General features: G+C 39.1%; 1 protein-coding gene across 7 annotated transcripts in view; it reads left to right on the top strand.

Annotated features, from left to right (window-relative positions):
- TBCK (TBC1 domain containing kinase) overlaps positions 1 to 25,388 on the top strand; it is a 277,680-nt gene that overhangs the window by 191,221 nt on the left and 61,071 nt on the right. For all 7 annotated transcript variants that reach the window (XM_016951969.4, XM_001170662.7, XM_054683247.2 and 4 more), the window contains one exon: positions 10,139 to 10,314. In XM_016951969.4, the coding sequence (XP_016807458.1) occupies positions 10,139 to 10,314 (176 nt within the window). The remainder of the gene's footprint in view (positions 1 to 10,138; positions 10,315 to 25,388) is intronic.

Below are 25,388 nucleotides of genomic sequence, written 5' to 3'. Positions count from 1 at the left end.
GAGTGCAGTGGCACAATAAAATAATGGGATTACAAGCATGGACCACCTCACTCGGCAGGATTTCATTCTTTTTTAATGGCTGAATAGTAATTCATTGTGTATATTAATAAATATATATTTTCTTTATTCATCCATTGATAGACATTTAGGTTAGTTCTGTATCTTGGCTATTGTGAATAGCGCTGTAATGAACATGGGAGTGCATATTTCTTTGATATCCTCATTTCCTTTCTTTTGGGTATATACCCAGCAGTGGGATTGCTGGATCATATGGTGCAACTGCTTTTAGTTTTTTGAGGAACCTCCATGCTGTTTTCCATAGTGGCTATACTAATTTACATTCCCACCAACAGTGTACTAGCATTCTCCTTTCTCCACATCCTTACTAACGTCCATGTTTTTTGCCTTTTTGATAACAGCAATTTTAACCCAGGTGAGATGATATCACATTGTGTTTTTGTTTTTTTTTTTAATACTTTAAGTTTTAGGGTACATGTGCACATTGTGCAGGTTAGTTACATATGTATACATGTGCCATGCTGGTGCGCTGCACCCACTAACTCGTCATCTAGCATTAGGTATATCTCCCAATGCTATCCCTCCCCCCTCCCCCCACCCCACAACAGTCCCCAGAGTGTGATATTCCCCTTCCTATGTCCATGTGATTTCATTGTTCAGTTCCCACCTATGAGTGAGAATATGCGGTGTTTGGTTTTTTGTTCTTGCGATAGTTTACTGAAGATGATGATTTCCAATTTCATCCATGTCCCTACAAAGGACATGAACTCATCCTTTTTTATGGCTGCATAGTATTCCATGGTGTATATGTGCCACATTTTCTTAATCCAGTCTATCATTGTTGGACATTTGGGTTGGTTCCAAGTCTTTGCTATTGTGAATAATGCCGCAATAAACATACGTGTGCATGTGTCTTTATAGCAGCATGATTTATAATCCTGTGGGTATACACCCAGTAATGGGATGGCTGGGTCAAATGGTATTTCTAGTTCTAGATCCCTGAGGAATCGCCACACTGACTTCCACAATGGTTGAACTAGTTTACAGTTCCACCAACAGTGTAAAAATGTTCCTATTTCTCCACATCCTCTCCAGCACCTGTTGTTTCCTGACTTTATAATGATTGCCATTCTAACTGGTGTGAGATGGTATCTCATTGTGGTTTTGATTTGCATTTCTCTGATGGCCAGTGATGATGAGCATTTTTTCATGTATTTTTTGGCTGCATAAATGTCTTCTTTTGAGAAGTGTCTGTTCATGTCCTTCGCCCACTTTTTGATGGGGTTGTCTGTTTTTTCTTGTAAATTTGTTTGAGTTCATTGTAGATTCTGGATATTAGCCCTTTGTCACATGAGTAGGTTGGGAAAATTTTCTCCCATTTTGTAGGTTGCCTGTTCACTCTGATGGTAGTTTCTTTTGCTGTGCAGAAGCTCTTTAGTTTAATTAGATCCCATTTGTCAATTTTGTCTTTTGTCGCCATTGCTTTTGCTGTTTTGGACATGAAGTCCTTGCCCATGCCTATGTCCTGAATGGTAATGCCTAGGTTTTCTTCTAGGGTTTTTATGGTTTTAGGTCTAACGTTTAAGTCTTTAATCCATCTTGAATTGATTTTTGTATAAGGTGTAAGGAAGGGATCCAGTTTCAGCTTTCTACATATGGCTAGCCAGTTTTCCCAGCACCATTGATTAAATAGGGAATCCTTTCCCCATTGCTTGTTTTTCTCAGGTTTGTCAAAGATCAGATAGTTGTAGATATGTGGCATTATTTCTGAGGGCTCTGTTCTGTTCCATTGATGTATATCTCTGTTTTGGTACCAGTACCATGCTGTTTTGGTTACTGTAGCCTTGTAGTATAGTTTGAAGTCAGGTAGTGTGATGCCTCCAGCTTTGTTCTTTTGGCTTAGGATTGCCTTGGCGATGTGGGCTCTTTTTTGGTTCCATATGAACTTTAAAGTAGTTTTTTCCAATTCTGTGAAGAAAGTCATTGGTAGCTTGATGGGGATGGCATTGAATCTGTAAATTACTTTGGGCAGTATGGCCATTTTCATGATATTGATTCTTCCTACCCATGAGCATGGAATGTTCTTCCATTTGTTTGTATCCTCTTTTATTTCCTTGAGCAGTGCTTTGTAGTTCTCCTTGAAGAGGTCCTTCACATGCCTTGTAAGTTGGATTCCTAGATATTTTATTCTCTTTGAAGCAATTGTGAATGGGAGTTCACTCATGATTTGGCTCTCTGTTTGTTGTTGGTGTATAAGAATGCTTGTGATTTTTGTACATTGATTTTGTATCCTGAGACTTTGCTGAAGTTGCTTACCAACTTAAGGAGATTTTGGGCTGAGACAGTGGGGTTTTCTAGATATACAATCATGTCATCTGCAAACAGGGACAATGTGACTTCCTCTTTTCCTAATTGAATACCCTTTATTTCCTTCTCCTGCCTAATTTCCTGGCCAGAACTTCCAACACTATGTTGAATAGGAGTGGTGAGAGAGGGCATCCCTGTCTTGTGCCAGTTTTCAAAGGAAATGCTTCCAGTTTTTGCCCATTCAGTATGATATTGGCTGTGGGTTTGTCATAGATAGCTCTTATTATTTTGAAATAAGTCCCATCAATACCTCATTTATTGAGAGTTTTTAGCATGCAGGGTTGTTGAATTTTGTCAAAGGCTTTTGCTGCATCTGTTGAGATAATCATGTGGTTTTTGTCTTTGGCTCTGTTTATATGCTGGATTACATTTATTGATTTGTGTATATTGAACCAGCCTTGCATCCCAGGGATGAAACCCACTTGATCATAGTGGATAAGCTTTTTGATGTGCTGCTGGATTCGTTTTGCCAGTATTTTATTGAGGATTTTTGCATCAATGTTCATCAAGGATATTGGTCTAAAATTCTCTTTTTTGGTTGTGTCTCTGCCTGGCTTTGGTATCAGAATGATGCTGGCCTCATAAAATGAGTTAGGGAGGATTCACTCTTTTTCTATTGATTGGAATAGTTTCAGAAGGAATGGTACCAGTTCCTCCTTGTACCTCTGATAGAATTCAACTGTGAATCCATCTGCTCCTGGACTCTTTTTGGTTGGTAAACTATTGATTATTGCCACAATTTCAGCTCCTGTTATTGGTCTATTCAGAGATTCAACTTCTTCCTGGTTTAGTCTTGGGAGAGTGTATGTGTCGAAGAATGTATCCATTTCTTCTAGATTTTCTAGTTTATTTGCGTAGAGGTGTTTGTAGTATTCTCTGATGGTAGTTTGTATTTCTGTGGGATCGGTGGTGATATCCCCTTTATCATTTTTTATTGTGTCTATTTGATTCTTCTCTCTTTTTTTCTTTATTAGTCTTGCTAGCGGTCTATCAATTTTGTTGATCCTTTCAAAAAACCAGCTCCTGGATTCAGTAATTTTTTGAAGGGTTTTTTGTGTCTCTATTTCCCTCAGTTCTGCTCTGATTTTAGTTATTTCTTGCCTTCTGCTAGCTTTTGAATGTGTTTGCTCTTGCTTTTCTAGTTCTTTTAATTGTGATGTTAGGGTGTGAATTTTAGATCTTTCCTGCTTTCTCTTGTGGGCATTTAGTGCTATAAATTTCCCTCTACACACTGCTTTGAATGTGTCCCAGAGATTCTGGTATGTTGTGTCTTTGTGCTCGTTGGTTTCAAAGAACATCTTTATTTCTGCCTTCATTTCGTTATGTATCCAGTAGTCATTCAGGAGCAGGTTGTTCAGTTTCCATGTAGTTGAGTGGTTTGGAGTGAGATTCTTAATCCTGAGTTCTAGTTTGATTGCTCTGTGGTCTGAGAGATAGTTTGTTTTAATCTCTATTCTTTTACATTTGCTGAGGAGAGCTTTACTTCCAAGTATGTGGTCAATTTTGGAATAGGTGTGGTGTGTTGCTGAAAAAAATGTATATTCTGTTGATTTGGGGTGGAGAGTTCTGTAGATGTCTATTAGGTCTGCTTGGTGCAGAGCTGAGTTCAATTGCTGGGTATCCTTGTTGACTTTCTGTCTCGTTGATCTGTCTAATGTTGACAGTGGGGTGTTAAAGTCTCCCATTATTAATGTGTCGGAGTCTAAGTCTCTTTGTAGGTCACTCAGGACTTGCTTTATGAATCTGGGTGCTCCTGTATTGGTTGCATATATATTTAGGATAGTTAGCTCTTCTTGTTGAATTGATCCCTTTACCGTTATGTAATGGCCTTCTTTGTCTCTTTTGATCTTTGTTTGTTTAAAGTCTGTTTTATCAGAGACTAGGATTGCAACCCCTGCCTTTTTTTGTTTTCCATTTGCTTGGTAGATCTTCCTCCATCCTTTTATTTTGAGCCTATGTGTGTCTCTGCACGTGAGATGGGTTTCCTGAATACAGCACACTGATGGGTCTTGACTCTTTATCCAACTTGCCAGTCTGTGTCTTTTAATTGGAGAATTTAGTCCATTTACATTTAAAGTTAATATTGTTATGTGTGAATTTGATCCTGTCATTATGATGTTAGCTGGTGATTTTGCTCGTTAGTTGATGGAGTTTCTTCCTAGTCTTGATGGTCTTTACATTTTGGCATGATTTTGCAGCGGCTGGTACTGGTTGTTCCTTTCCATGTTTAGCGCTTCCTTCAGGAGCTCTTTTAGGGCAGGCCTGGTGGTGACAAAATCTCTCAGCATTTGCTTGTCTGTAAAGTATTTTATTTCTCCTTCACTTATGAAGCTTAGTTTGGCTGTATATGAAATTCTGGGTTGAAAATTCTTTTCTTTAAGAATGTTGAATATTGGCCCCCACTCTGTTCTGGCTTGTAGGGTTTCTGCCAAGAGATCCGCTATTAGTCTGATGAGCTTCCCTTTGAGGGTAACCCGACCTTTCTGTCTGGCTGCCCTTAACATTTTTTCCTTCATTTCAACTTTGGTGAATCTGACAATTATGTGTCTTGGAGTTTCTCTTCTTGAGGAGTATCTTTGTGGCGTTCTCTGTATTTCCTGAATCTGAACGTTGGCCTGCCTTGCTAGATTGGGGAAGTTCTCCTGGATAATATCCTGCAGAGTGTTTTCCAACTTGGTTCCATTCTCCCCATCACTTTCAGGTACACCAATCAGACGTAGATATGGTCTTTTCACATAGTCCCATATTTCTTGGAGGCTTTGCTCATTTCTTTTTATTCTTTTTTCTCTAAACTTCCCTTCTCGCTTCATTTCATTCATTTCATCTTCCATTGCTGATACCCTTTCTTCCGGTTGATCGCATCGGCTCCTGAGGCTTCTGCATTCTTCACGTAGTTCTCGAGCCTTGGTTTTCAGCTCCATCAGCTCCTTTAAGCACTCCTCTGTATTGGTTATTCTAGTTATACATTCTTCTAAATTTTTTTCAAAGTTTTCAACTTCTTTGCCTTTGGTTTGAATGTCCTCCCGTAGCTCAGAGTAACTTGATCGTCTGAAGCCTTCTTCTCTCAGCTCGTCAAAGTCATTCTCCATCCAGCTTTGTTCCATTGCTGGTGAGGAACTGCGATCCTTTGGAGGAGGAGAGGAGCTCTGCGTTTTAGAGTTTCCTGTTTTTCTGTTCTGTTTTTTCCCCATCTTTGTGGTTTTATCTACTTTTGGTCTTTGATGATGGTGATGTACAGATGGGTTTTTGGTGTGGATGTCCTTTCTGTTTGTTAGTTTTCCTTCTAACAGACAGGACCCTCAGCTACAGGTCTGTTAGAATACCCTGCCGTGTGAGGTGTCAGTGTGCCCCTGCTGGGGGGTGCCTCCCAGTTAGGCTGCTCGGGGGTCAGGGGTCAGGGACCCACCTGAGGAGGCAGTCTGCCGGTTCTCAGATCTCCAGCTGCGTGCTGGGAGAACCACTGCTTTCTTCAAAGCTGTCAGACAGGGACATTTAAGTCTGCAGAGGTTACTGCTGTCTTTTTGTTTGTCTGTGCCCTGCCCCCAGAGGTGGAGCCTACAGAGGCAGGCAGGCCTCCTTGAGCTGTGGTGGGCTCCACCCAGTTCCAGCTTCCCGACTGCTTTGTTTACCTAAGCAAGCCTGGGCAATGGCGGGCGCCCCTCCCCCAGCCTCGCTGCCGCCTTGCAGTTTGATCTCAGACTGCTGTGCTAGCAATCAGCGAGACTCCGTGGGCGTAAGACCCTCCGAGCCAGGTGTGGGATATAATCTTGTGGTGCGCCGTTTTTTAAGCCGGTCCGAAAAGCGCAGTATTCGGGTGGGAGTGACCCGATTTTCCAGGTGCATCAGTCACCCCTTTCTTTGACTCGGAAAGGGTACTCCCTGACCCCTTGCGCTTCCCAAGTGAGGCAATGCCTCACCCTGCTTCGGCTCACGCACGGTGCGCGCATCCATTTACCTGCGCCCACTGTCTGGCACTCCCTAGTGAGATGAACCCGGTACCTCAGATGGAAATGCAGAAATCTCCCGCCTTCTGCGTCGCTCACGCTGGGAGCTGTAGACCCGAGCTGTTCCTATTCGGCCATCTTGGCTCCTCTCACATTGTGGTTTTGATTTGCATTTCTCTCTTTATTAGTGGTGTTGACCATTTTTTTTTCCATGTACCTTTTGGCCATTCGTATGTTTTCTCTTGAGAAATGTTTATTCAGATCATTTGCCCATTAGTAAATTAGATTATTTTATTATTGCTATTGAGTTCCTTATATATTCTGGTTATTAATCCCTTGTCTGATGGAGAGTTTGCACATATTTTCTCCCATTCTGCAAGTTGTCTCTTTACTGAGTTTATTGTTTTCTTTGCTGTGAAGAAGCTTTTTAGAATGTTGTAATTTTATGTCTAGTTTTGCTTCTGTTGCCTGTGCTTTTGAGGTCTTATCCAAACAATCATTTCCCAGACCAGTGTCCTGAAGCATTTCCACAATGTTTTCTCCTAGTAGCTTTATAGTTTCAGGTCTTATATTCAAGTCTTTAATTCATCTTTATCTGATTTTTGCATGTAGTAAGAGATAGGGGTCTAGTTTCATTTTTCTGCATATAGATATTCAGTTTTTCTAGCACCATTTATTGAAAAGACTGTCCTTTCCCCTACTGAAAGTTCTTGGTAGCTTCGTCAAGAATCAGTTGGCTGTAAATACATTGATTTATTTCTGGGTGGACATCTAAGTTTAACATGCAGTGTGTGTAAAGGCTTTTGGGCAGAAATGATAAATTGATGGACATTTCCAGTGTTGTTTTATAATTATCCTAAATCTTGTCCATTACCCGTAAACAAAGTCTCATGAATTTGAAACCCCCATTCACATAAGGAAAATGTGATATAGACACACAATATCTATAATACTAAATAAGACAAAAGTTGTACAGTTTTACTTTTATGCCTCTAAGTGGAAATTTTAAATGAGTAGTAAATTTGCTTATAAAACTATGAAAAACGAAATTCTGTGTTTTTAATATTGTAATTATTTTCTTCATAAAGTAAAGTAGTATAATTTTTTATAAATTTAATTTACTAATCTCCTAAAATTCATTTGCAGAAGAACTTGTATACATTAAAGTTCTTTACACATACACATTCACAGAAGTTTAGAACATTTAAATTTGTCAGCAATTCCTCTCCTTCTCTTCTTACCATTTCGTATAGCAATACTCTTTCCTTTGAAAAACTCCTCCCATATGATACATTTGATTGGAACTAATGCTTAGGTCAAATCTTTATTTAAACCACTCAGTTCTTCATAAAGAATACTTTGGACAAATCCTCTTCTTAGTCAGGGCACTCTTTTCACTCAGGTGAAACTTCAGTTTGAAATGCCGCATTCATCACAAAATGACTAAAAGTGGAACTGGGCTAATCAAAAAGTTCTTTATTTTATCTTCATAAATGTATGACTTCATGTGAAGGCTGGAAAAAATACCTGTAGAGATTGCAATCTAATGAAAAAGGAGATGGAAGCATTGATTGTATGGCTTGCTGATTTCAAAACTCTTTAATCTTTCTGAAGCACTTTTAATTTCAGGATGTTTAAGTAGCTTTAATTCTTAATATTAAAAAATTAAGATTCTTAATGCCTATTTTTTATTAAAAGCCATAAACCCATCAAGCTTAGCAATTTCCATTTCTATTTAAAAGTTAATGAAGTAAGAGAACAAGTGCTTTACCACTGAAAAATTCAGACGAGATCGGGCGCGTTCAGGGTGGTATGGCCGTAGATAACCACTGAAAAATTCAGAGTACAACTGGGGAAACCCAAGGGGTGAGAGCTGACATGAAACTCCAATTGGAAACCATTTTTTTAAATAAATCTATCTGGTAAATGATTTATATGGTTTATTTTTTGTTACCTACAAATTCTAAATTGGATATTCTAAGTGTAGAATTCCACAATGTAACTGAGAAAAAAGAGAAAATGAGTAAACGAGATAATTATTAGACTCTATTTTGATAACTTGTGAAACATAAATTAAAAATTTTTTGAATCCTCATATGTTAATCACTTGATTTTTTAAAGTGTGTGTGTGTTTTTTTGTTTTTTTGTTTTGTTTTGTTTTGTTTTGTTTTTGAGACGGAGTCTCACCCTATCACCCAGGCTGGAGTGCAGTGGCACTATCTTGGCTCACTGCAAGCTCCGCCTCCCGGGTTCACGCCATTCTCCTGTCTCAGCCTCCCAAGTAGCTGGGACTACAGGCGCCCACTGCCACGCCCGGCTAATTTTTTGTATTTTTAGTAGAGACAGGGTTTCACCGGTTTAGCCAGGATGGTCTCCATTTCCTGACCTCATGATCCACCCACTTCAGCCTCCCAAAGTGCTGGGATTACAGGTGTGAGCCACCGCACCCAGCCTAAAGTGTTTAAATTCTCAAGTCATGTCACATAAGATTTCAAGAGATCACTAGTGCTCAATAAATTTATGTTGAATTTAGTTGTGTTGTATTGCATTGCCTATTATGGGGAAAGGCTCATCCTTCTTCTACTAAGAAACATAGAGAATAATTGTAAATAGCCCTTAGTCTGAATCATTTTTATGCAATATCATAGACACAAACCAATGGATGGGTTTGATAGCCTGGAGTCTTAAGTTTACCTCCTTCACAGTTAAGACACATTGTTAGTTTGGTTTACTATTTAAGAAAGCATTAGGGTGCTCTTTATTCATCTCTGAGAATCAAGTTTCCACTCAACCATTTATATGTAACATAAATTATATTATAAAAGTTCAATACATATATTAGAACCAGTTTCTTTAATTACTATGTATGCCTAATTACAGTGCAATTTCTCACATTACCTGAGTTAAAATTAATGCAATTCAAAACAACAGTAATTTATATTTAAAGAAAAGTGAAATGTACTTAAAGGAGCTATTTTTTTTAAAGCACTCTCATAAGGAAATCTTTGTCTCATCTCTTTCTACATGTTTGACCCAGGAGCTTGCAGTCAATCAAAACAATAATGCTTTCCTATAAGTGTAAATAACAAAGAAGTAAACCTCAATAGTAAGGTATCAGTTACACCAGTGGTCCCCAGCCGTTTTGGCACCAGGGACTGGTTTCCTAGAAGACAGTGTTTCCATGGACTGGGTTTGAGATTGGGGGGCGGGGGGGATGATTTCAGGATGAATCAAGCACGTTACATTTATTGTGCACTTTATTTATATTATTATTACATTGTAATATAAAATGAAATAATTATACAACTTACCATAAGCTAGAATCAGTGAGAGCCCTGAGCTTGTTTTCCTGCAACTAGATGATCCTATCTAGAGGTGATGGGAGACAATGACAGATCATCAGGCATTAGATTCTCATAAAGAGCTTGCAACCTAGATCCCTCACATACGTAGTTCACAACAGGGTTTGTACTCCTATGAGACTCTAATTCCACCACTGATCTGACAGGAGGCAGAGCTCGGACAATAATGGAGCAATGGGGAACAACTGTAAATACAGCTGAAGCTTTGCTGACTTGCTTACCACTCACTTCCTGCTGTGTGGCCCAGTTCCTAACAAGCCATGGACCAGTACCAGTCCATGGCCTGGGGGTTGGAGACCACTGAATTACACAATAGACTGTGAAAATTAGATAGTTTCCTCTTCTCTTATATGCTGTATTGTTTGGTATCAAGATATTCTATTACTGGGGATAATTTGTTTTTCTATAATATTCTCAATATTTTTTTTTGTACATTTATTTTTTCAGTCAAGAGAATCCATCCCATTAAATGACCTGAAGTCAGAAGTATCCCCACGGATTTCAGCAGAGGACCTGATTGACTTGTGTGAGCTCACAGTGACAGGCCACTTCAAAACACCCACCAAGAAAACAAAGTCCAGTAAACCAAAGCTCCTGGTGGTTGACATCCGGAATAGTGAAGAGTATCCTTTGCATATGCTGTTTTAAAGGGTGGTACTGCTTATTTGTATTGCATCCTTTCATTTAAGTGTTGTGTGGTTAAAAAAAAAAAAAAAATTCTGGGATTCTTCTGAATTCAAGTAGTTAAATTACTCTCAAACTGGATGCCAGAATGGTCTTGCATAAGGTTTTATAAGATAACATTACATACCAGAGACCTGATGATATTTTCCAAACAATGCCAGAATATTGGGATATTTTATTGTTTTTTGTGTTTCTCTGGTGTATATTGCTATTCTTGAAGGCATTTGAATCCTTCATGCTGTAGATAGGAATTGTGGCAAAGATAAAGAGTAAGTATACACCTGTTTTACCTCATAGCCTAGAGAAAAAGTTTGCTACATCTCAACACTGACCTTGTGTTCATTATAATTTTCAAAACACTGGCTTACATAGAACATGTATTTTCACTAACTACAAAATGTTATTTACAAAGATTTTACTATTGAACATACTGTAACATCCAGTGGGTTTGATTGGCATTAGAGTATGAAGAGTTACAAAATAGTAACAGTTCAGTCTCTTCTCCTTCTATTTTCATTATCTTCAGATTCTTTGATTGTGTATTTTCTAGAATCTAGATAAATGGTTTTCACTTTGTTTAAAAACAGAGCAACTTTTAAAATCTTTCTTAGAAACTCAATATATAAAATATAAATGAATATTATAACTAATTTGCTTCATAAGTTCAGATTTGTAGCATTTACTAACTATAAATGCTATAAATGAGGGTTAGCAGGTTAATGGTTTCTTATATGCTAAAATTGGCATATACAGGTTGAGTATCCTGTGTCCAAAATGTTTGTGACAGTATTTCAGGTTTCATATTTTGTAGGATTTTGGAATATTTCCATTATATGTATATACTTACCAGTTCAGAATATCTAATCCAAAAGGCTGTAATGAGTATTTCCTTTGATCTTGATGTTGTTGCTCAAAAAGTTTGATTGTGGAGCATTTCAGATTTTAGATTTTTGGATTAAGGATACTCAATCAGCAAAAGTTTTCATGTTAATATTTTCAATTCCAGTTTTTGAAATGAAATTCAAATTACACATTTACAGACTTTATTAAGTAATTCATAGAATCTTAGGTTTCTGACAGTACAATTGGAGAGCTCACAATTTCAAATGATATATTCTTATCATTTTGTGAAAAGTTGCTACTTTCTATTTTTCTGAGTTTGGAGAGAGTATAAATGTTGAAATCCCTGGTTGTTAGGGTTTCAGCAATATTAGAAACTCTTTGCAGAGTGGATGAGTGGACTCCCGAATGAGGCATTAAATTCTATTTAACTGGTCAAGAACCCCTAGTCTGGAAGTTCTTCTGATCTTATACTTCAGGAGTTTAGAATCTGTTTAATGTTTTTAACTTTTTAATTTGTATTTCTTTTGCTTGAGTCTTTATTCATAGCAATTCTCCCATAAAACCATAAAAAATAACATTATAATACCCTATTTTAATCTTAAAGATATTTCTTCCATTCTGTAGGTTGTCTGTTGCCAGGTCCAATCTGCAGACCCTGGCCGAACAACAGATGTAAGAATGCAGTCAGACGCAGGTATCCAGTGAAAAAGCGGGCTAGAGGACCTGGCTGCTTATAGACCCCGAGCAGGGTGCTGTAAAGAGTCAGCAGCTGTGGCCCTGACAAGCTGGTGCTGCAGGCATTTATTTAGTTACAGATTTAATGACAAAGGCTTTGAGTCAACACACTTTTGCATAATTAACATAGTCACCCTGCCCGGAGATAGCAGTCATGCATGGGGATGATTAAAGGCCAGGTTCCAAGTTAAACTAACTTACCTAGATCAATTCCTTTATATCTCTTTGTTATCTAACCTTTCCTCTCAAGGTCCAGATAAGAGGGTTTGGCTACCTTCAGCCAAATCCATTTCTGAAGCTTTTGTAAAACCTCCCCGCCTTCCAAGAAGGTTTGCATCTTTCTACAATTTTTCCCACCACCCTGACTGATCTCCTACATCTCCCCCTTTTCTGTTTTTAGCATCACGTTTTGTTGATTGAAGAGTACAGATGTGTGCAGCAACAGGTTCGTCAGGCGTGGCGGGCACTGCTCGCATTCCGGCTTTGCATCCTAGAATTAGTAAATAATAGAAGACAAATATGAGTATAATTAGCCACATTCTTTTCCAATTAAGGAGTGACATGTAGTGTTACTTGGCACCTTAGTCCAATGTGTGCCGTTATTGAGGAACCCCACTTGGGGCATGTCATTCCCTCTTAGCCAAGCAGTCGTGTTGTTAGAAGCTGAGAAGGGGGTGTTTGTTTAAATAATAGGGCTGAAGAAAGGCGTATCTAAGAGATGGGCCCAATAGAGAGTAGCAGGTGAGGGTTGCAGGTAAAGTGAAAGAATTAAAAAGGTTAATAAAGCATAGGAAGGAACAAATTATCTGGAGTGAATGGTGTCTGTGTCCAGAGCAGATTCGCTCAGTCTTCTAACTTCTCTTCTTCAGCGTCCTGTCCAGGGCCTATGTCGTCCGAGGAAGCCACATTTTCTGGGGCTGTAGGTCCTATAGGGTCATTTTCTTTATTTCTGGTACCAGGTTGGGTCCTAGCCATGCTATGGTAAGGTTTGATGGATCATGCTGGAATCCAAAGAGGACCTGAGGGGGTGTGAACACAAGCATATCCTCTCCCACATGTTAACAATTCATTTGGACCACACCGTACATTACTGTTTACATCTTTCCATAAAACTGCAGGTTTTATGTCTTGAGAGGTTTTAGCAAAGTGCTTTTCTACAGCTAATTGAAATTTATCATCTAAATTTTCAAAATTAAGGGTAAATAAGGCTTGTGCTAGTAGTGTTGCAAGGTCCTTACTCATATTCCCCCTTTTTCATTTTCTGAGCATATTTTTAAGGATAGAGTGAGTATGTTCTACTATGCCTCTCCTTGGAGGTTATAAGGGATGCCTGTGGAATGTTGGATATTCCACTGTGACAAAATTGTTGAAATTGTGAGCTGGCATAAGCCAGACCATTATCAGTTTTAATTTTTGTAGGCCACCCCATAAATGCAAAAGTTAAAAGACGATGTTTAATGACATATCGGGTGGACTCTCTAGGAAAGGCATGAGTGCTAATGGAGAATTGTTATTAATGGATACATGTACATATCTTAGTTTTTCAAATTCAGGCACATGTGTAACATGGTGTTTGCCATAACTGATTAGGTTCTAGTCCTCTAGGGTTAACACCTGTATAAGGAGGGAACGTGCCTGTGAGCTGGCAATCTGGGCATTGCCGGTTAATTTGTTTAGCTAGTCTCTGGGTAAGTTGAAATTGTTCAGATAAGTTTCTCCAGTTTTGGTGGAAAAATTGATGTGACTGCGTGGCTTGGTCAAACAGTGATGTTCTAACTTGTACGTCTGCTTGATCATGGTCATAAGCCAGTGGGCCAGGCAGTGAGCTGTGGGCTCAAATATGTGTGATAAAAATAGGATGTGTATGTTGATCTAGCAAATGCTGAAGTCGGAGAAAAAGTGCATACAGGGTGGGCTCCAGAGTGGACTTAATGAGTGCCATCTCAAGGTTCTGCAATAAATAAACAGAGTAAGCAGACTCACTAACAATATTGATGAGCTGAATGGAAAAAGTTTCCAAGGCCAATAGTAAGGCTCCAATCTCAGCTCTCTGAGCGCTAGTAAATCCAGAACAAGTGAGGGAATTACGTGATTTCCACCAGAAAATGACTTTTCCATGTTTACCAGAGCCATCAGTAAACACTGTTAAAGCATTAGATATGGGGGATTGAACTGTTTTAGTAGCCAAAACCACAGAAGTACAAGATAAGAACTGAAGGAGTTTGTCAGCAGGAAGGGCATGCTCTATATGGCCTTTGTAATCAGAGAGTGCTATTTGCAGGTCCATAGATAAGGCAATACTGCCTTGAATTGCTTTTTACTTAAAGGAATCCTGATGATATCAGGGTCATAACCTAGCAACTGATTGCATCATCTGCATCCTGAATAAATGACTTTACTGACTAACTGGATATAGGGAAAGAGTGTTTTAGTCCCTGTATGTGAGCAAAAAACCCATTCTAGGAAGTGTAGCCCTGGGGTCATCTGTAGGGGAGTGTTTAGTGGGAAAAACAAATAATTGAACTGAATACCATGTATCAATGCAATCTAGTTGTCTCTGAGAAATAGCTTGCTCTATCTCTTCAATTTCCCTTTGTGCTGCAGGAGTTAAATACCTAGGAGAGTCTAGGGCAGCATTGCCTTTTAAGATGGAAAACAAGTTCTGTAACTTATCAGTAGTTATGTCCAAGGTGGGGCAAATCCAGTTAATATTACCTAGTAATTTCTGATAATCATTTAAGGTATGTAAGTTGCTAGTATTTAATTTAACCTTTTGAGGTCTTACTGACTGGGAAATTAGTATGTACCCAAGATATTTCCAAGGAGAAAGACATCTGTACTTTTCCAGGTTCTATGATTAAACCTCTTAACTGTGTATTCTTTATGACAGAGGCATGTGACTTGAAAAGTACTAGCTCTGTTGGGGCTGCTAGTAAAATATCATCTGTAAAATGAGTAATCCTGCAATTAGGAAATTCTTTTCTACTGGGGGGCCAAGCTTGATTTACAAGATACTGACACATGGTAGGACTGTTCAGCATTCCTTGAGGAAGCACTTTCCAATGAAATCAGTGAGCTGGCCTTTCATTATTGATAGCTGGTATTGTAAATGCAAATTTTTCTCTGTCCCGTTCTGCAAGGGGAATAGTATAAGAGCAGTCTTTTAAGTCAATAATGATTATAGGCCAGTCTCGAGGAATTGCCACGTGGGAGGGGAGCCCCTGCTGAAGGGGCCCCATAGGTTGCAAATTAGCATCAATAGCACGTAAGTCATGCAAAAGTCTCCATTTACCAGACTTTTGGGGAATGATGAAAATGGGCAAATTACAAGGACTGTTTGACGGTTCTATATGGTCGGCTTTTAATTGCTCCTCAGCTAATTCATGGGCTCTTTGTAATTTCTCTCCCTTTAAAGGCTACTGTTCTACCCAAATAGGATTTTGAGAGAGCCACGTTAGGGGTAGGGGAGAAATAACCGTGGCCATTGTTAGAAAGAGGTCTGCAGAGTGGCCTCAGTTAATCCTCTTGTAAATGGGCTAGTGGCTCCGTTTTCTTTAATGCTTTTTTTTTTTAGCTCTTTATAAGCATTAAAAGAAATGATTGCCTTGTTGATCTTGCATTACCAGGCAGGCTAAGAGCTCCCCATCTAATGCTGCTTGCGTAAGACAGGGTCCCATAGCTATAGCATATCCCTTGTCTTTTTTCCAATTTTTTGGAGGAGGGGGCTCAGGCAAAACCTCCATTTCCTCTTTGTTATTTTTTCCTGGAAACAGTGGGGCTGAGGGAGATGGAGGCAGTAAGGTAGGTGACAGTTCTTCCTCCCTTCCCTTTTTAGGCTCTTCTGTGTAGAGTAGGACCAGAGCCACCCTAACTAAAGCCCATAACGTTAAAGATGTTATTGGGACCCATTGCCCTTGTACATCATGTTGTTTAAGATTTCTACCCACTTGTTCCCAGATCTCCAAGTTTAGTGCACCTTCTTTCGGAAACCATGGGTTATGGGAAACAGTAGTTTGCATTAGATCTCTTAATTGAGCCTGCGAAACCAAGGCTCTGCTACCTTTAAGCAGCTGTTTCAATGCTTTTATATACTGTTGCTGTTGAGCTGATAACTGTTGTCCTATGATGAAACCCTAGCCTGAACAGTTCCCTCCAACTTGGAAATCCTGAGTGGGCACCAATGACTTACTGACTTACTGACTGTGCAGTCTTTTCACCTTCATTTTTGAGGGTTCTATCGCAGTCCATTGCAGCATTCCTCACGTGGAGCACCACCTGCTGGGTCTGACCCATAGATCCTGGCTGAATGATGGATGAAAGAATGTACTTAGACACAAGTATTGAGTGAAAGAGCAGGCTAAGGGACCAGACCGCTGACAGAAAGAGTTGTAGCAGCCGCAGCCCTGACAAGCTGGTGCTGCTGGCATTTATTTAGTACAGATTTAATGACAAAGGCTTTGAGTCAACACACTTGTGGGTAATTAACATGGTCACCCTCCCTGGAGAGAGCAGTCCTGCACGTGGATGATTAAAGGCCAGGTTCCAAGGCCTAAATAAACTAACTTATCTAGATCAATTCCTTTATATCCCCTTGTTATGTAACCTTCGCTCTCAGGCTCCGGATAAGAGGGTTTGGCTGCCTTCAGCCAAATGCTTTTCCAAAGCTTTTATAAAACCTCCTGGATGTCCAAGAAGGTTTGTGTCTTTCTACAATTTTTTCCACCACCCTGACCAATCTCCTACAGTCTGTTTACTCTGTTGATAGTTTCTTTTGCTGTGCAGAAGCTCTTAAGTTTAATTAGGCCCCATTTGTCAATTTTTGCTTTTGTTGTGATTGCTTTTGGTTTCTTTCATGAAATCTAAACCCATTCCTAGGTTTAGGATGGTATTGCCTAGGTTGTCTTCCAGGGTTTTTATAGTTTTGGGTTTTACATTAAAGTCTTTAACCCACCTTGAGTAGATTTTTGTATATGGTGTAAGGAAGGGGTCCATCTTCAATCTTCCGCATATGACTAGCCAGTTATTCCATCACCATTTATTGAATAGGGAGTCTTTTTCCCATTTCTTGTTTTCTGTCAGCTTTGTCAGAGATCAGATGGTCATAGATGTGTGGCCTTATTTCTAGGCTCTCTATTCTGTTCCATTAGTCTATGTGCCTGTTTCTGTACTACTGCCATGCTGTTTTGGTTACTGTGGCCTTATAGTGTAGTTTGAAGTTGGGTAGCATGATGTCTCCAGCTTTCTTCTTTTTGCTTAGCATTGTCTTGGATATTTGGGCCCTTTTTTGGTTCCATATGAATTTTAAAATAGTTTTTTCTTGTTCTGTTAATGTCACTGGTAGTTTGATAGGAGTAGCATTGAAACTGTATATTGCTTTGGGCAGTACAGCCATTTTCATGATATTGATCCTTCCGATCCATAGCATGGGATGTCTTTCCATTTGTTTGTGTCTTCTCTGATTTCTTTGAGTAGTGTTTTGTAATTCTCATTGTAGAGGTCCTTCACCTCCCTGGTGTGCTGTATTCCTAGGGAGTGTGTGTGTGTGTGTGTGTGTGTGTGTGTGTGTGTGTCAGTTGTGAATGGGATTGCCTTTCTGATTTTGCTTTCAAGTTGGTTGTCATTGGTGTATAGGAATGCTAGTGATTTTTGTACATTGCTTTTGTATCCTGCAACCTCACTGAAGTTGTTTATCAGCTGAAGGAGCTTTTGGGTCAAGACTGCATGTTTTTCTAGATATAGAATCATGTCATCTACAGAGATAGTTTGACTTCTTCTCTTCCTATTCGAATGAGCTTTATTTCTTTTTCTTGCCTCATTGCTCTGACTAGGACTTTCAATAGTATGTTGCATAGAAGTGGTGAGAGAGGGCATCCTTGTCTTGTGCCAGTTTTCAAGGGGAATGCTTCCAGCTTTTGCCCCTTCAGTATAATGTTGACTGTGGTTTTGTCATAGATAGCTCTTATTATTTTGAAATATATTCCTTCAATAGCTGGTTTATTGAGAGTTGTCAACGTGAACAGATGTTGAATTTTATCAAAAGTCTTTTCTGGATCTGTTGAGTTAATTATGTAGTTTCTGTCTTTAGTTCTGCTTATGTAATGAATCACATTTATTGATTTTTTGCATGTTGAGCCAATCTTGCATCCCGGGGATGAAGCCTACTTGATCATGGTGAAGCAGCTTTTTGATGTGCTGCTGGATTCAGTTTACAAGTATTTCATTGAGGATTTTTGCATCGACATTCATCAAGGATATTGGCCTGAAGTTTTCCTTTTTTATTGTGTCTCTGCCAGGCTTTGGTATGAAGATGATGCTGGCCTCATAGAATGAGTTAGGTATAAGTCCCTTCTTCTCAATTTTTTTGGAATAGTCTCAGTAGGAATGGTACCAGCTCTTCCTTGTACATCTGGTAGAATTTGGTTATGAATCCATCAGGTCCTGGGCTTTTTTTGGTTGGTAGGCTATTTATTACTGATTGAACTTCAGAGATCATTATTGGTCTGTTCAGGGAATCAGTTTCTTTCTGGCTCAGTCTTCGGAGGGTGTATATGTCCAGGAATTTTTCCATCTCTTCTAGGTTTTCTATTTGTGTACATAGAACATATGGTTATTTTCATTTCTGTGGGGTCAGTGGTTACATTTCATTAGTCATTTCTAATTGTGTTTATTTGGATCTTCTTTCTTCTTAGTCTAGCTAGTGGCCTATCTTGTTAATTTTTTCACAAAACCAACTCCTGGATTTATTGCTCTTTTGAATAGTTTTTCATGCCTTGATTTCCTTCACTTCGCCCTGATTTTTGTAATTATTTCTCAGTTCTATTAGCTTTGAGGTTGTTTTGTTCTCACTTCTCTAATTCTTTCCATTGTGAAGTTAGGTTGTTAATTTAACATCTTTCTAACTTTTTGATGTGGACATTTGGTGATATTGTATTTTCCTCTTAACACTGCCTTAGCTGTGTCCCAGAGATTCTGGTATGTTGTATCTTTGTTCTCTTTACTTTAAAAGAACTTCTTGATTTCTGCCTTTTATTTTTTACCCAAAAGTCAATCGGGAGCATGTTGTTTAATTTCTATGTAATTGTATGATTTTGAGTGATTTTTATTGTGTTGACTTCTATTTTTATTTTGCTGTGGTCTGAGAGAGTGTTTGGAATGACTTCAGTTCTTATACATTTATTGAGGATTGTTTTATGTCCAGTTATGTGGTCGATTTTAGAGTATGTGCCATGTGGTAATGAGAAGAATGTATATTCTGTTGGTTTGGGGTGGAGACGTCTGTAGAGGTGTGTCAGATTCATTTGGTCCAATGCTGAGTTTAGGTCCTGAATATCTTTGTTAATTTTCTGCTTCAGTGATCTGTATAATACTGTCATTGGAGTGTTGAAGTCTCCCACTATTATTGTGTGGGAGTCGATGTCTCTTTGTAGGTCTCTAAGAACTTGCTTTATGAATCTGGGTGCTCCTGTATTGGGTTCATATATATTTAGAATAGTTAGGTCTTATTAAATTGAACCCTTTACCATTATATAATGCCCTTGTCTTTTTTTTTTTAATCGTTGTTGGTTTGAAATCTGTTTTATCTGAAATTAGGATTGCAATCCCTGCTTTTTTCTGTTTTTTATTTTTTTGGTAGATTTTTCTCCATCCCTTTATTTTGAGCTTATAAGTGTGTCATTATGTGTGAGGTAGTCTCTTGAAGAGAGCATATTATTGGGTCTTACTTTTTTATCCTGCTTGCCACTCTACCTTTTAAGTGGGGTATTTTCACCCTTTACATTCAAGGTTCATATTGATATGTGTGGATTGGGTTTTGTCATTGTGCTGTTAGCTGGTGGTTATGTTGGCTTGTTTGTGTGGTTGCTTTACAGTGACGTTGGTCTGTGTGTTTAAGTGTGCTTTTGTATTCACTGGTAGTGATCTTTCTATATTCAGTGCTGCTTTCAAGATCTCTTGTAAGGCAGGTCTGGTAGTAATGAAGTCCCTTAACATTTGCTTATCTGAAAAGGATCTTATTTCTTCTTCACTTAGAGAGTTTAGTTTAGCTAGATATGAAATTCTTGGTTAAAGATTTTTTTTCTTTCAGAACATTCAATATAGGCCCCTAATCTCTTCTGGCTTTTAGGGTTTCAGCTGAGAGGTCTGCTGTTAGCCTGATGGGAATCCCTTTGTAGGTGACCTGCCCGAGTTCTCTCTAGATGCCTTTAACATTCTTTCTCTCATTTCGACCTTGGAAAATTTGACAATTATGTGTCTCATGTATGATCTTGCGTAGAATCTTGCAGGAGTTCTCTGTATTTCCTGAATTTGACTCTTGGCCTCTTTAGCAAGGTTAGGGAAGTTTTCATGGAAGATATCCTGAAATACATTTTCCAAGTTGTTTGCTTTCTTCCCCTCTCTTTCAGGGATGCCAATGATTCATATATTCAGTCTCTTTACATAATCCCATAATTTTCAGAGGCTTTGTTCATTCCTTTTTATTCTTTTTTTTTTTTTATTTTAGTCTGACTGCCTTACTTCAAAGAACTAGTCTTTGAATTGTGAGATTCTTTCATCAGCTTGGTTTATTCTGCTGTTAATACTGGAGATTGTATTGTGAAATTCCTGTGTTTTTCATTTCAATTATCTTTGTTCCTGTCCATATTCTGAATTCTGTTTCTGTTATTCCAGCCAGTTTGGCATGATTAAGAACTCTTGTTGGAGGACTGATGCAGTCATTTGGAGGATACATGATACTCTGGCCACTTTAGTTACTGGAGTTCTTGCATTGGTTCTTTCTCATCTCTGCATGTGGGTGTTCCTTTAACTGTGGTGTAGATTGAGTACAGTCAATAGACTTATTTTCTGGATATTTTCACTGGGATGAGTATTTGTATAGAGTCTTTATTGGAAGCTGACTGACTGTCTCTGGCTTTAGAGTGGGTTACGTTAGGTATTTTTTGTGTTGAAGCTTTGGGGTTTATCCAGCAGGTGACACTTAGGCTTATTTGTCAGTTGGTAGACTTTTGTTCAGTAGTGTGGCTCCCTTATGTTTCCTCATAGTTGCAGCCATGTTCCCTCTCAGTGCTCTGAAAGTGTGGGCTCCTCTCCCCCTTGAGTGCCTGCTATAGTTCATGACTTGGCACTCCTGGGCTGCCCACTGCAGCTCTGGGATGATCTCAGAGTTTATATTCCTTCCCCAGCTTAGAGGCAGTAGAGGAAGAGATCTTAGTAGTGGTTGTGGCCCAGGGTCATTTTTTTTTGACTCCTGGGGGCTCTGCCCCAGAGAGATGCAGGTCATCAATCACTCAGCGAAGTCAGCCCAAAATGGAGGTTTGTTCTGTGGGCCCAAGCCAGGAGTTTCCTGTCTGGTGATGAGTTTTGGGGAGTGTGTGGGACCTGTGGGAGATGGACTGGCCTCCTCTCCTTGGTTCAACTGCAGCTTGTTGGAGGTATGGATAAGACAGTTAAGGTCTTTGCTTCTTCATTAGTTCAAGGGTGGCTAGGGCAGTTCCACTGCAGAGACAGTGGCAGAGAGGCTTTTATTTGCCCCTGTAGGCTCTGTACAGGGAGTTGCTGAGTTCGCACTGGCTCGATAGCTCTGGTTGGGGTGGCTGGAACCCCAGGCCTGGAGGATCTGCCCAGTAAGGAGATGTGGGAACAGGAACCCATGTAATAGTCTGCCCACTTTTCTGTAGGGCTGCTGCAGTATGCTTGGGGCCCACTCTAGGCCCTAGTCATCTCGGATTTTCCAGAACCTGGAGGTGTCACCAGTGAAAGCTGTGAAACAGCAAAGATGGCGGCCTGTTCCTCCCTCTGGGAGCTTTGTCCCAGGGAGGTATGGACCTGTTGGTGGTTTAAAGGCACCTATACCAAGTGTCTGGAGACCCTGGTTGGGAGGTCCTGCCCAGTGAGGAGGAATAGGATCAGAACCCGCTTAAAAAAGCAGTTTGTATTCTGGCCACATTTTGGTAGAGCATCTATGCTGTGCTGTGGGATTCCTTCTGCCTTGAGTCAGCTCAGACTGTGGTTTAAAGGCACTTGTACAAAGTGGCTGGAGACCCTGGTTGGGAGGTCCTGCCCAGTGAGGAGGAACAGGATCAGAACCTGCTTAAAAAAGCAGTTTGCATTCTGGCCACATTTTGGTAGAGCATCTATGCTGTGCTGTGGGATTCCTTCTGCCCTGAGTCAGCTCAGACTGTCCAAAGCCTGAAGGCTGGAATGGCTAAAGTGTCTGAACAGCAAAGATGGCAACCCACCCCTCTCCCTGGGAACTCCTTCTTAGGGAGGTGCAGTGCCACTGCTGGTAGCTGGCTGGATCCCAAGCCAGTAGGTCTTATCTTGTGAGGTGCCATGGAAGTGGGGCCTATGGGTTGTTGCTACTCAGCCTTCTGGATTCGGCCTCTTTCCTACCGGTATGTACAGGAGTCTAACCTTCTACTTTGCCAAAGCTGCAGCTACTTTTGCCAGAAAGCCCAATAATAATCTAAGGCTTCAGGGTCTCCACCTATGCCTGAGCAGTTGCTCTGCCAAGACTTCATGTAGCTCTGTCCGTCAGACTGAAGACTGAAGGCCCTGGTGGAGTGGGTTCACAAGGAGATCTCCTGACCTGAGGGTTGCAAAGACCTGTGAGAGAAGTGTGTTTTTCTGGGGCCGTTCATTCACTCACCACTTCCCTTGGGTGGGGGAGTATCCCCTGGTTCCATGTTATTCCCAGGTGGGTCGTTGTCCTGTCTTACTTTTCTTCATTCTCTAAAGGTCAAGTTGTTTCCTTGATTAGTCCCACTGCAAATACCTGGATGTTTCAGCTGAAGGTGTGGTATTTACTTGCCCCCTTCTGTTTTTCTCCATGAGAGCCACACACACTAGCTGCTTCTAGCCACGCACACTAGCTGCTTCTTGAATAGATTGAAGTAAATTGACTTCTAATAATAGCAGTCTTTAAGTTCTTACACTGTACCAAGCATGGTGCTAGTCCTATGTTGTATATACTGTTGTTATCTCTGTTTTACTGATAAACTGAAGTTTAAAGAGGTTAAGCAACTTTCCCAAGGCCATATAACTAGTAATTGCAGAGCCAGTCTTGTGCTTCTAAATTTTACACTATTTTACAGGTGCCTATCTGGTCTCTGCATAGGGACAGTTAAGCATAAACAAGATTGAAACAAATGAGTTAATAGAAATTAATGAGTCAGTGAGACATGCGTTGATTCCTCTACACTAGATATATTCATTCAGATGTTATACACATTTCTTCAAATCTTACACACAAAATAAGCTATTACCTTCAGCACCTGTGTGTATAAGAGGACTAATCCCAGATACCAACTGAACAAATCTACCTGTGGTTATCTTTATACAGATGTAGCCACAGAATCGAGGAAAACTGAAGTATTTCAAATTTTAGAAAGCAGTATTGCAACACTTTGAGGGAGGAAACATGATAGAAAGATCCTTCCCTATTATATTGACTTAATTTATAATATTTAATTCATTCAAAATCTTTTTAATAAAAATTTCCCTAAAGCTACTAATATGCTGATGTTTTTTAAAGCCCATTGAAATTTTAATAATATTTTTAAAGTAATTATCTTTGTACAGTAACTCTTAATGCTTACCAAGGTAAATCTTCGCAATTAAAGTCTAGGATTTATGTGACTTTAACAATCTGTTTAAGAAGTGATTACATATTTAATACTAGGATATTTTTGAAATAGTTTTATTTCTCTCTTGCCGCAAAATATGTGACCCTGTACAATATGGAAAAAAAAGAAACTTTCTCTAACACCTTTTCCTTCCCTAGAGGAAGTAAATTATTTTTGAAATGTTGTTCAAATTATTTATAATGTCCCTGTATCATGTTTATCTTCTGTTTTGCTTTTATACGTCATTTAAATGGGAAGTCTTTGCCTAACACAGTTCTTACATCTTCATTATAGGTGAAGTTTTTTTTTCCTAAATTGTGCTTCCAGGAGATTTAATGTCTAAAAATATATTTCATCTCGTCTTTTTTTTTAACCTATGTAAAATGATTTAAGTGGTTGCTTATGAAAGGGAGGGAGGCAATCTTATCCACAGGCAAAATAAGCTGTCTACCAATAAATTTAAGGGACAGCCTCACTACTACCACCAAGCCCCCTTCAGAACCTTCACTTGATGCCTGAAACGCTACTGTTGAGGCTTCAGTCATTTAGCTTGTGTTATGAATAGTCTCAGTTAAAATACAAAAAGCCTGCAGGTGGTAATATTTTAATCTATGTTCAGTTTTTGTGATTGTAGGAGAGAAGCAGCACATTAAGGTGCCAGCAATCTTAGGGAACTACCCAAACCCGAATGTGGGCCAAGGGAATGGAGAATACAGAAGAAGAAAGCTGAAGGACATGAAGACAAACTTTACCCACTTAACAATAAAAACATAATCCCAAAACTTTAGAATAAGAAGAAACCCTAATGTAGTCTAAACTCTTAATATTAAAGCCAAAGGCTCAGAGAGGCAAAACAACAGTTTTTGTTGAAATCACGTTTTTTTGTTTGCTTTTAGAAGATAGAAACATGAAATGTTAATCTAGGTAAAAATCAAGTCAGATATATTTGTTCTTCAGTATATTTTGAGAATTTCAAAGCAAACAAAAATTGCATTTTATAAGGAGGCAATAGAAAATGTTTTCATGTAGTGACATGAATTTCAGAAGTGATGTTAATAGTTTCCATGGTAATACACAAGCAAACTCTTGTTTTCTTTAATAGTTGTAAATATTTAGGGTTTCAGTTTTCTTGGAGTTCATATTAAGAGAGGTCTTAGTCATGTAATTGTGGATCCAATTTATTTTATCTGTAAACAGCAATACTTTAAAGGAATGTTACTCATTTGCTTGAAATCAAGGCTGAGTTTTTGCTCAAGGCTGAGCTTTACTTGTAAAACTCTTACCTTTTGATTTAAAAAAAAAAAGTTAGTATCTAAAACTATACCAAAGACAACCTCAGGCTTAAATTTGTTTTTTGAAAAACACATAAACCCAGTTGTATTCATTATTTCATTATGGCACATTCATCCTTAGTGAACACTAGTAGTACTCTTGTCTCTTTGTCCTTAATAATTGATTTATAAAAACTTCTTCAAAGCAATTTAAAGATACTCATGAGCAGAGCAGGATAGATACTGATGAGAAGGTTTAGTAAGATTTTTTTCATCTCATTTGGGCTTAGGTTCAATCTATCTAAATTAAAATTTCCATCCAATTGTATTCCCATATTTGAATGGGCTTTGTATAATGTGGGAGTATATGATAGCAACTGCTGAGGAATGTCTTCATGTCTGGATTGCTAGTTATGAAAGGTGTATTAGCTGTTAAAGAGCTCCAATTTGCTGTGAGAACCATCCATGACCCCAGTTCCTAGAGTGCCATACAGTCTCATTCAATCAGCCAGCCAGTCCTGTTTGAGGACCTGCTTTGCCAGG

Source organism: Pan troglodytes, chromosome 3 (assembly GCF_028858775.2).
Source record: "Pan troglodytes isolate AG18354 chromosome 3, NHGRI_mPanTro3-v2.0_pri, whole genome shotgun sequence".
In the NCBI taxonomy this organism is placed as follows: Eukaryota; Metazoa; Chordata; class Mammalia; order Primates; family Hominidae; genus Pan; species Pan troglodytes.
This window is presented reverse-complemented; position numbering and strand designations above follow the sequence as displayed.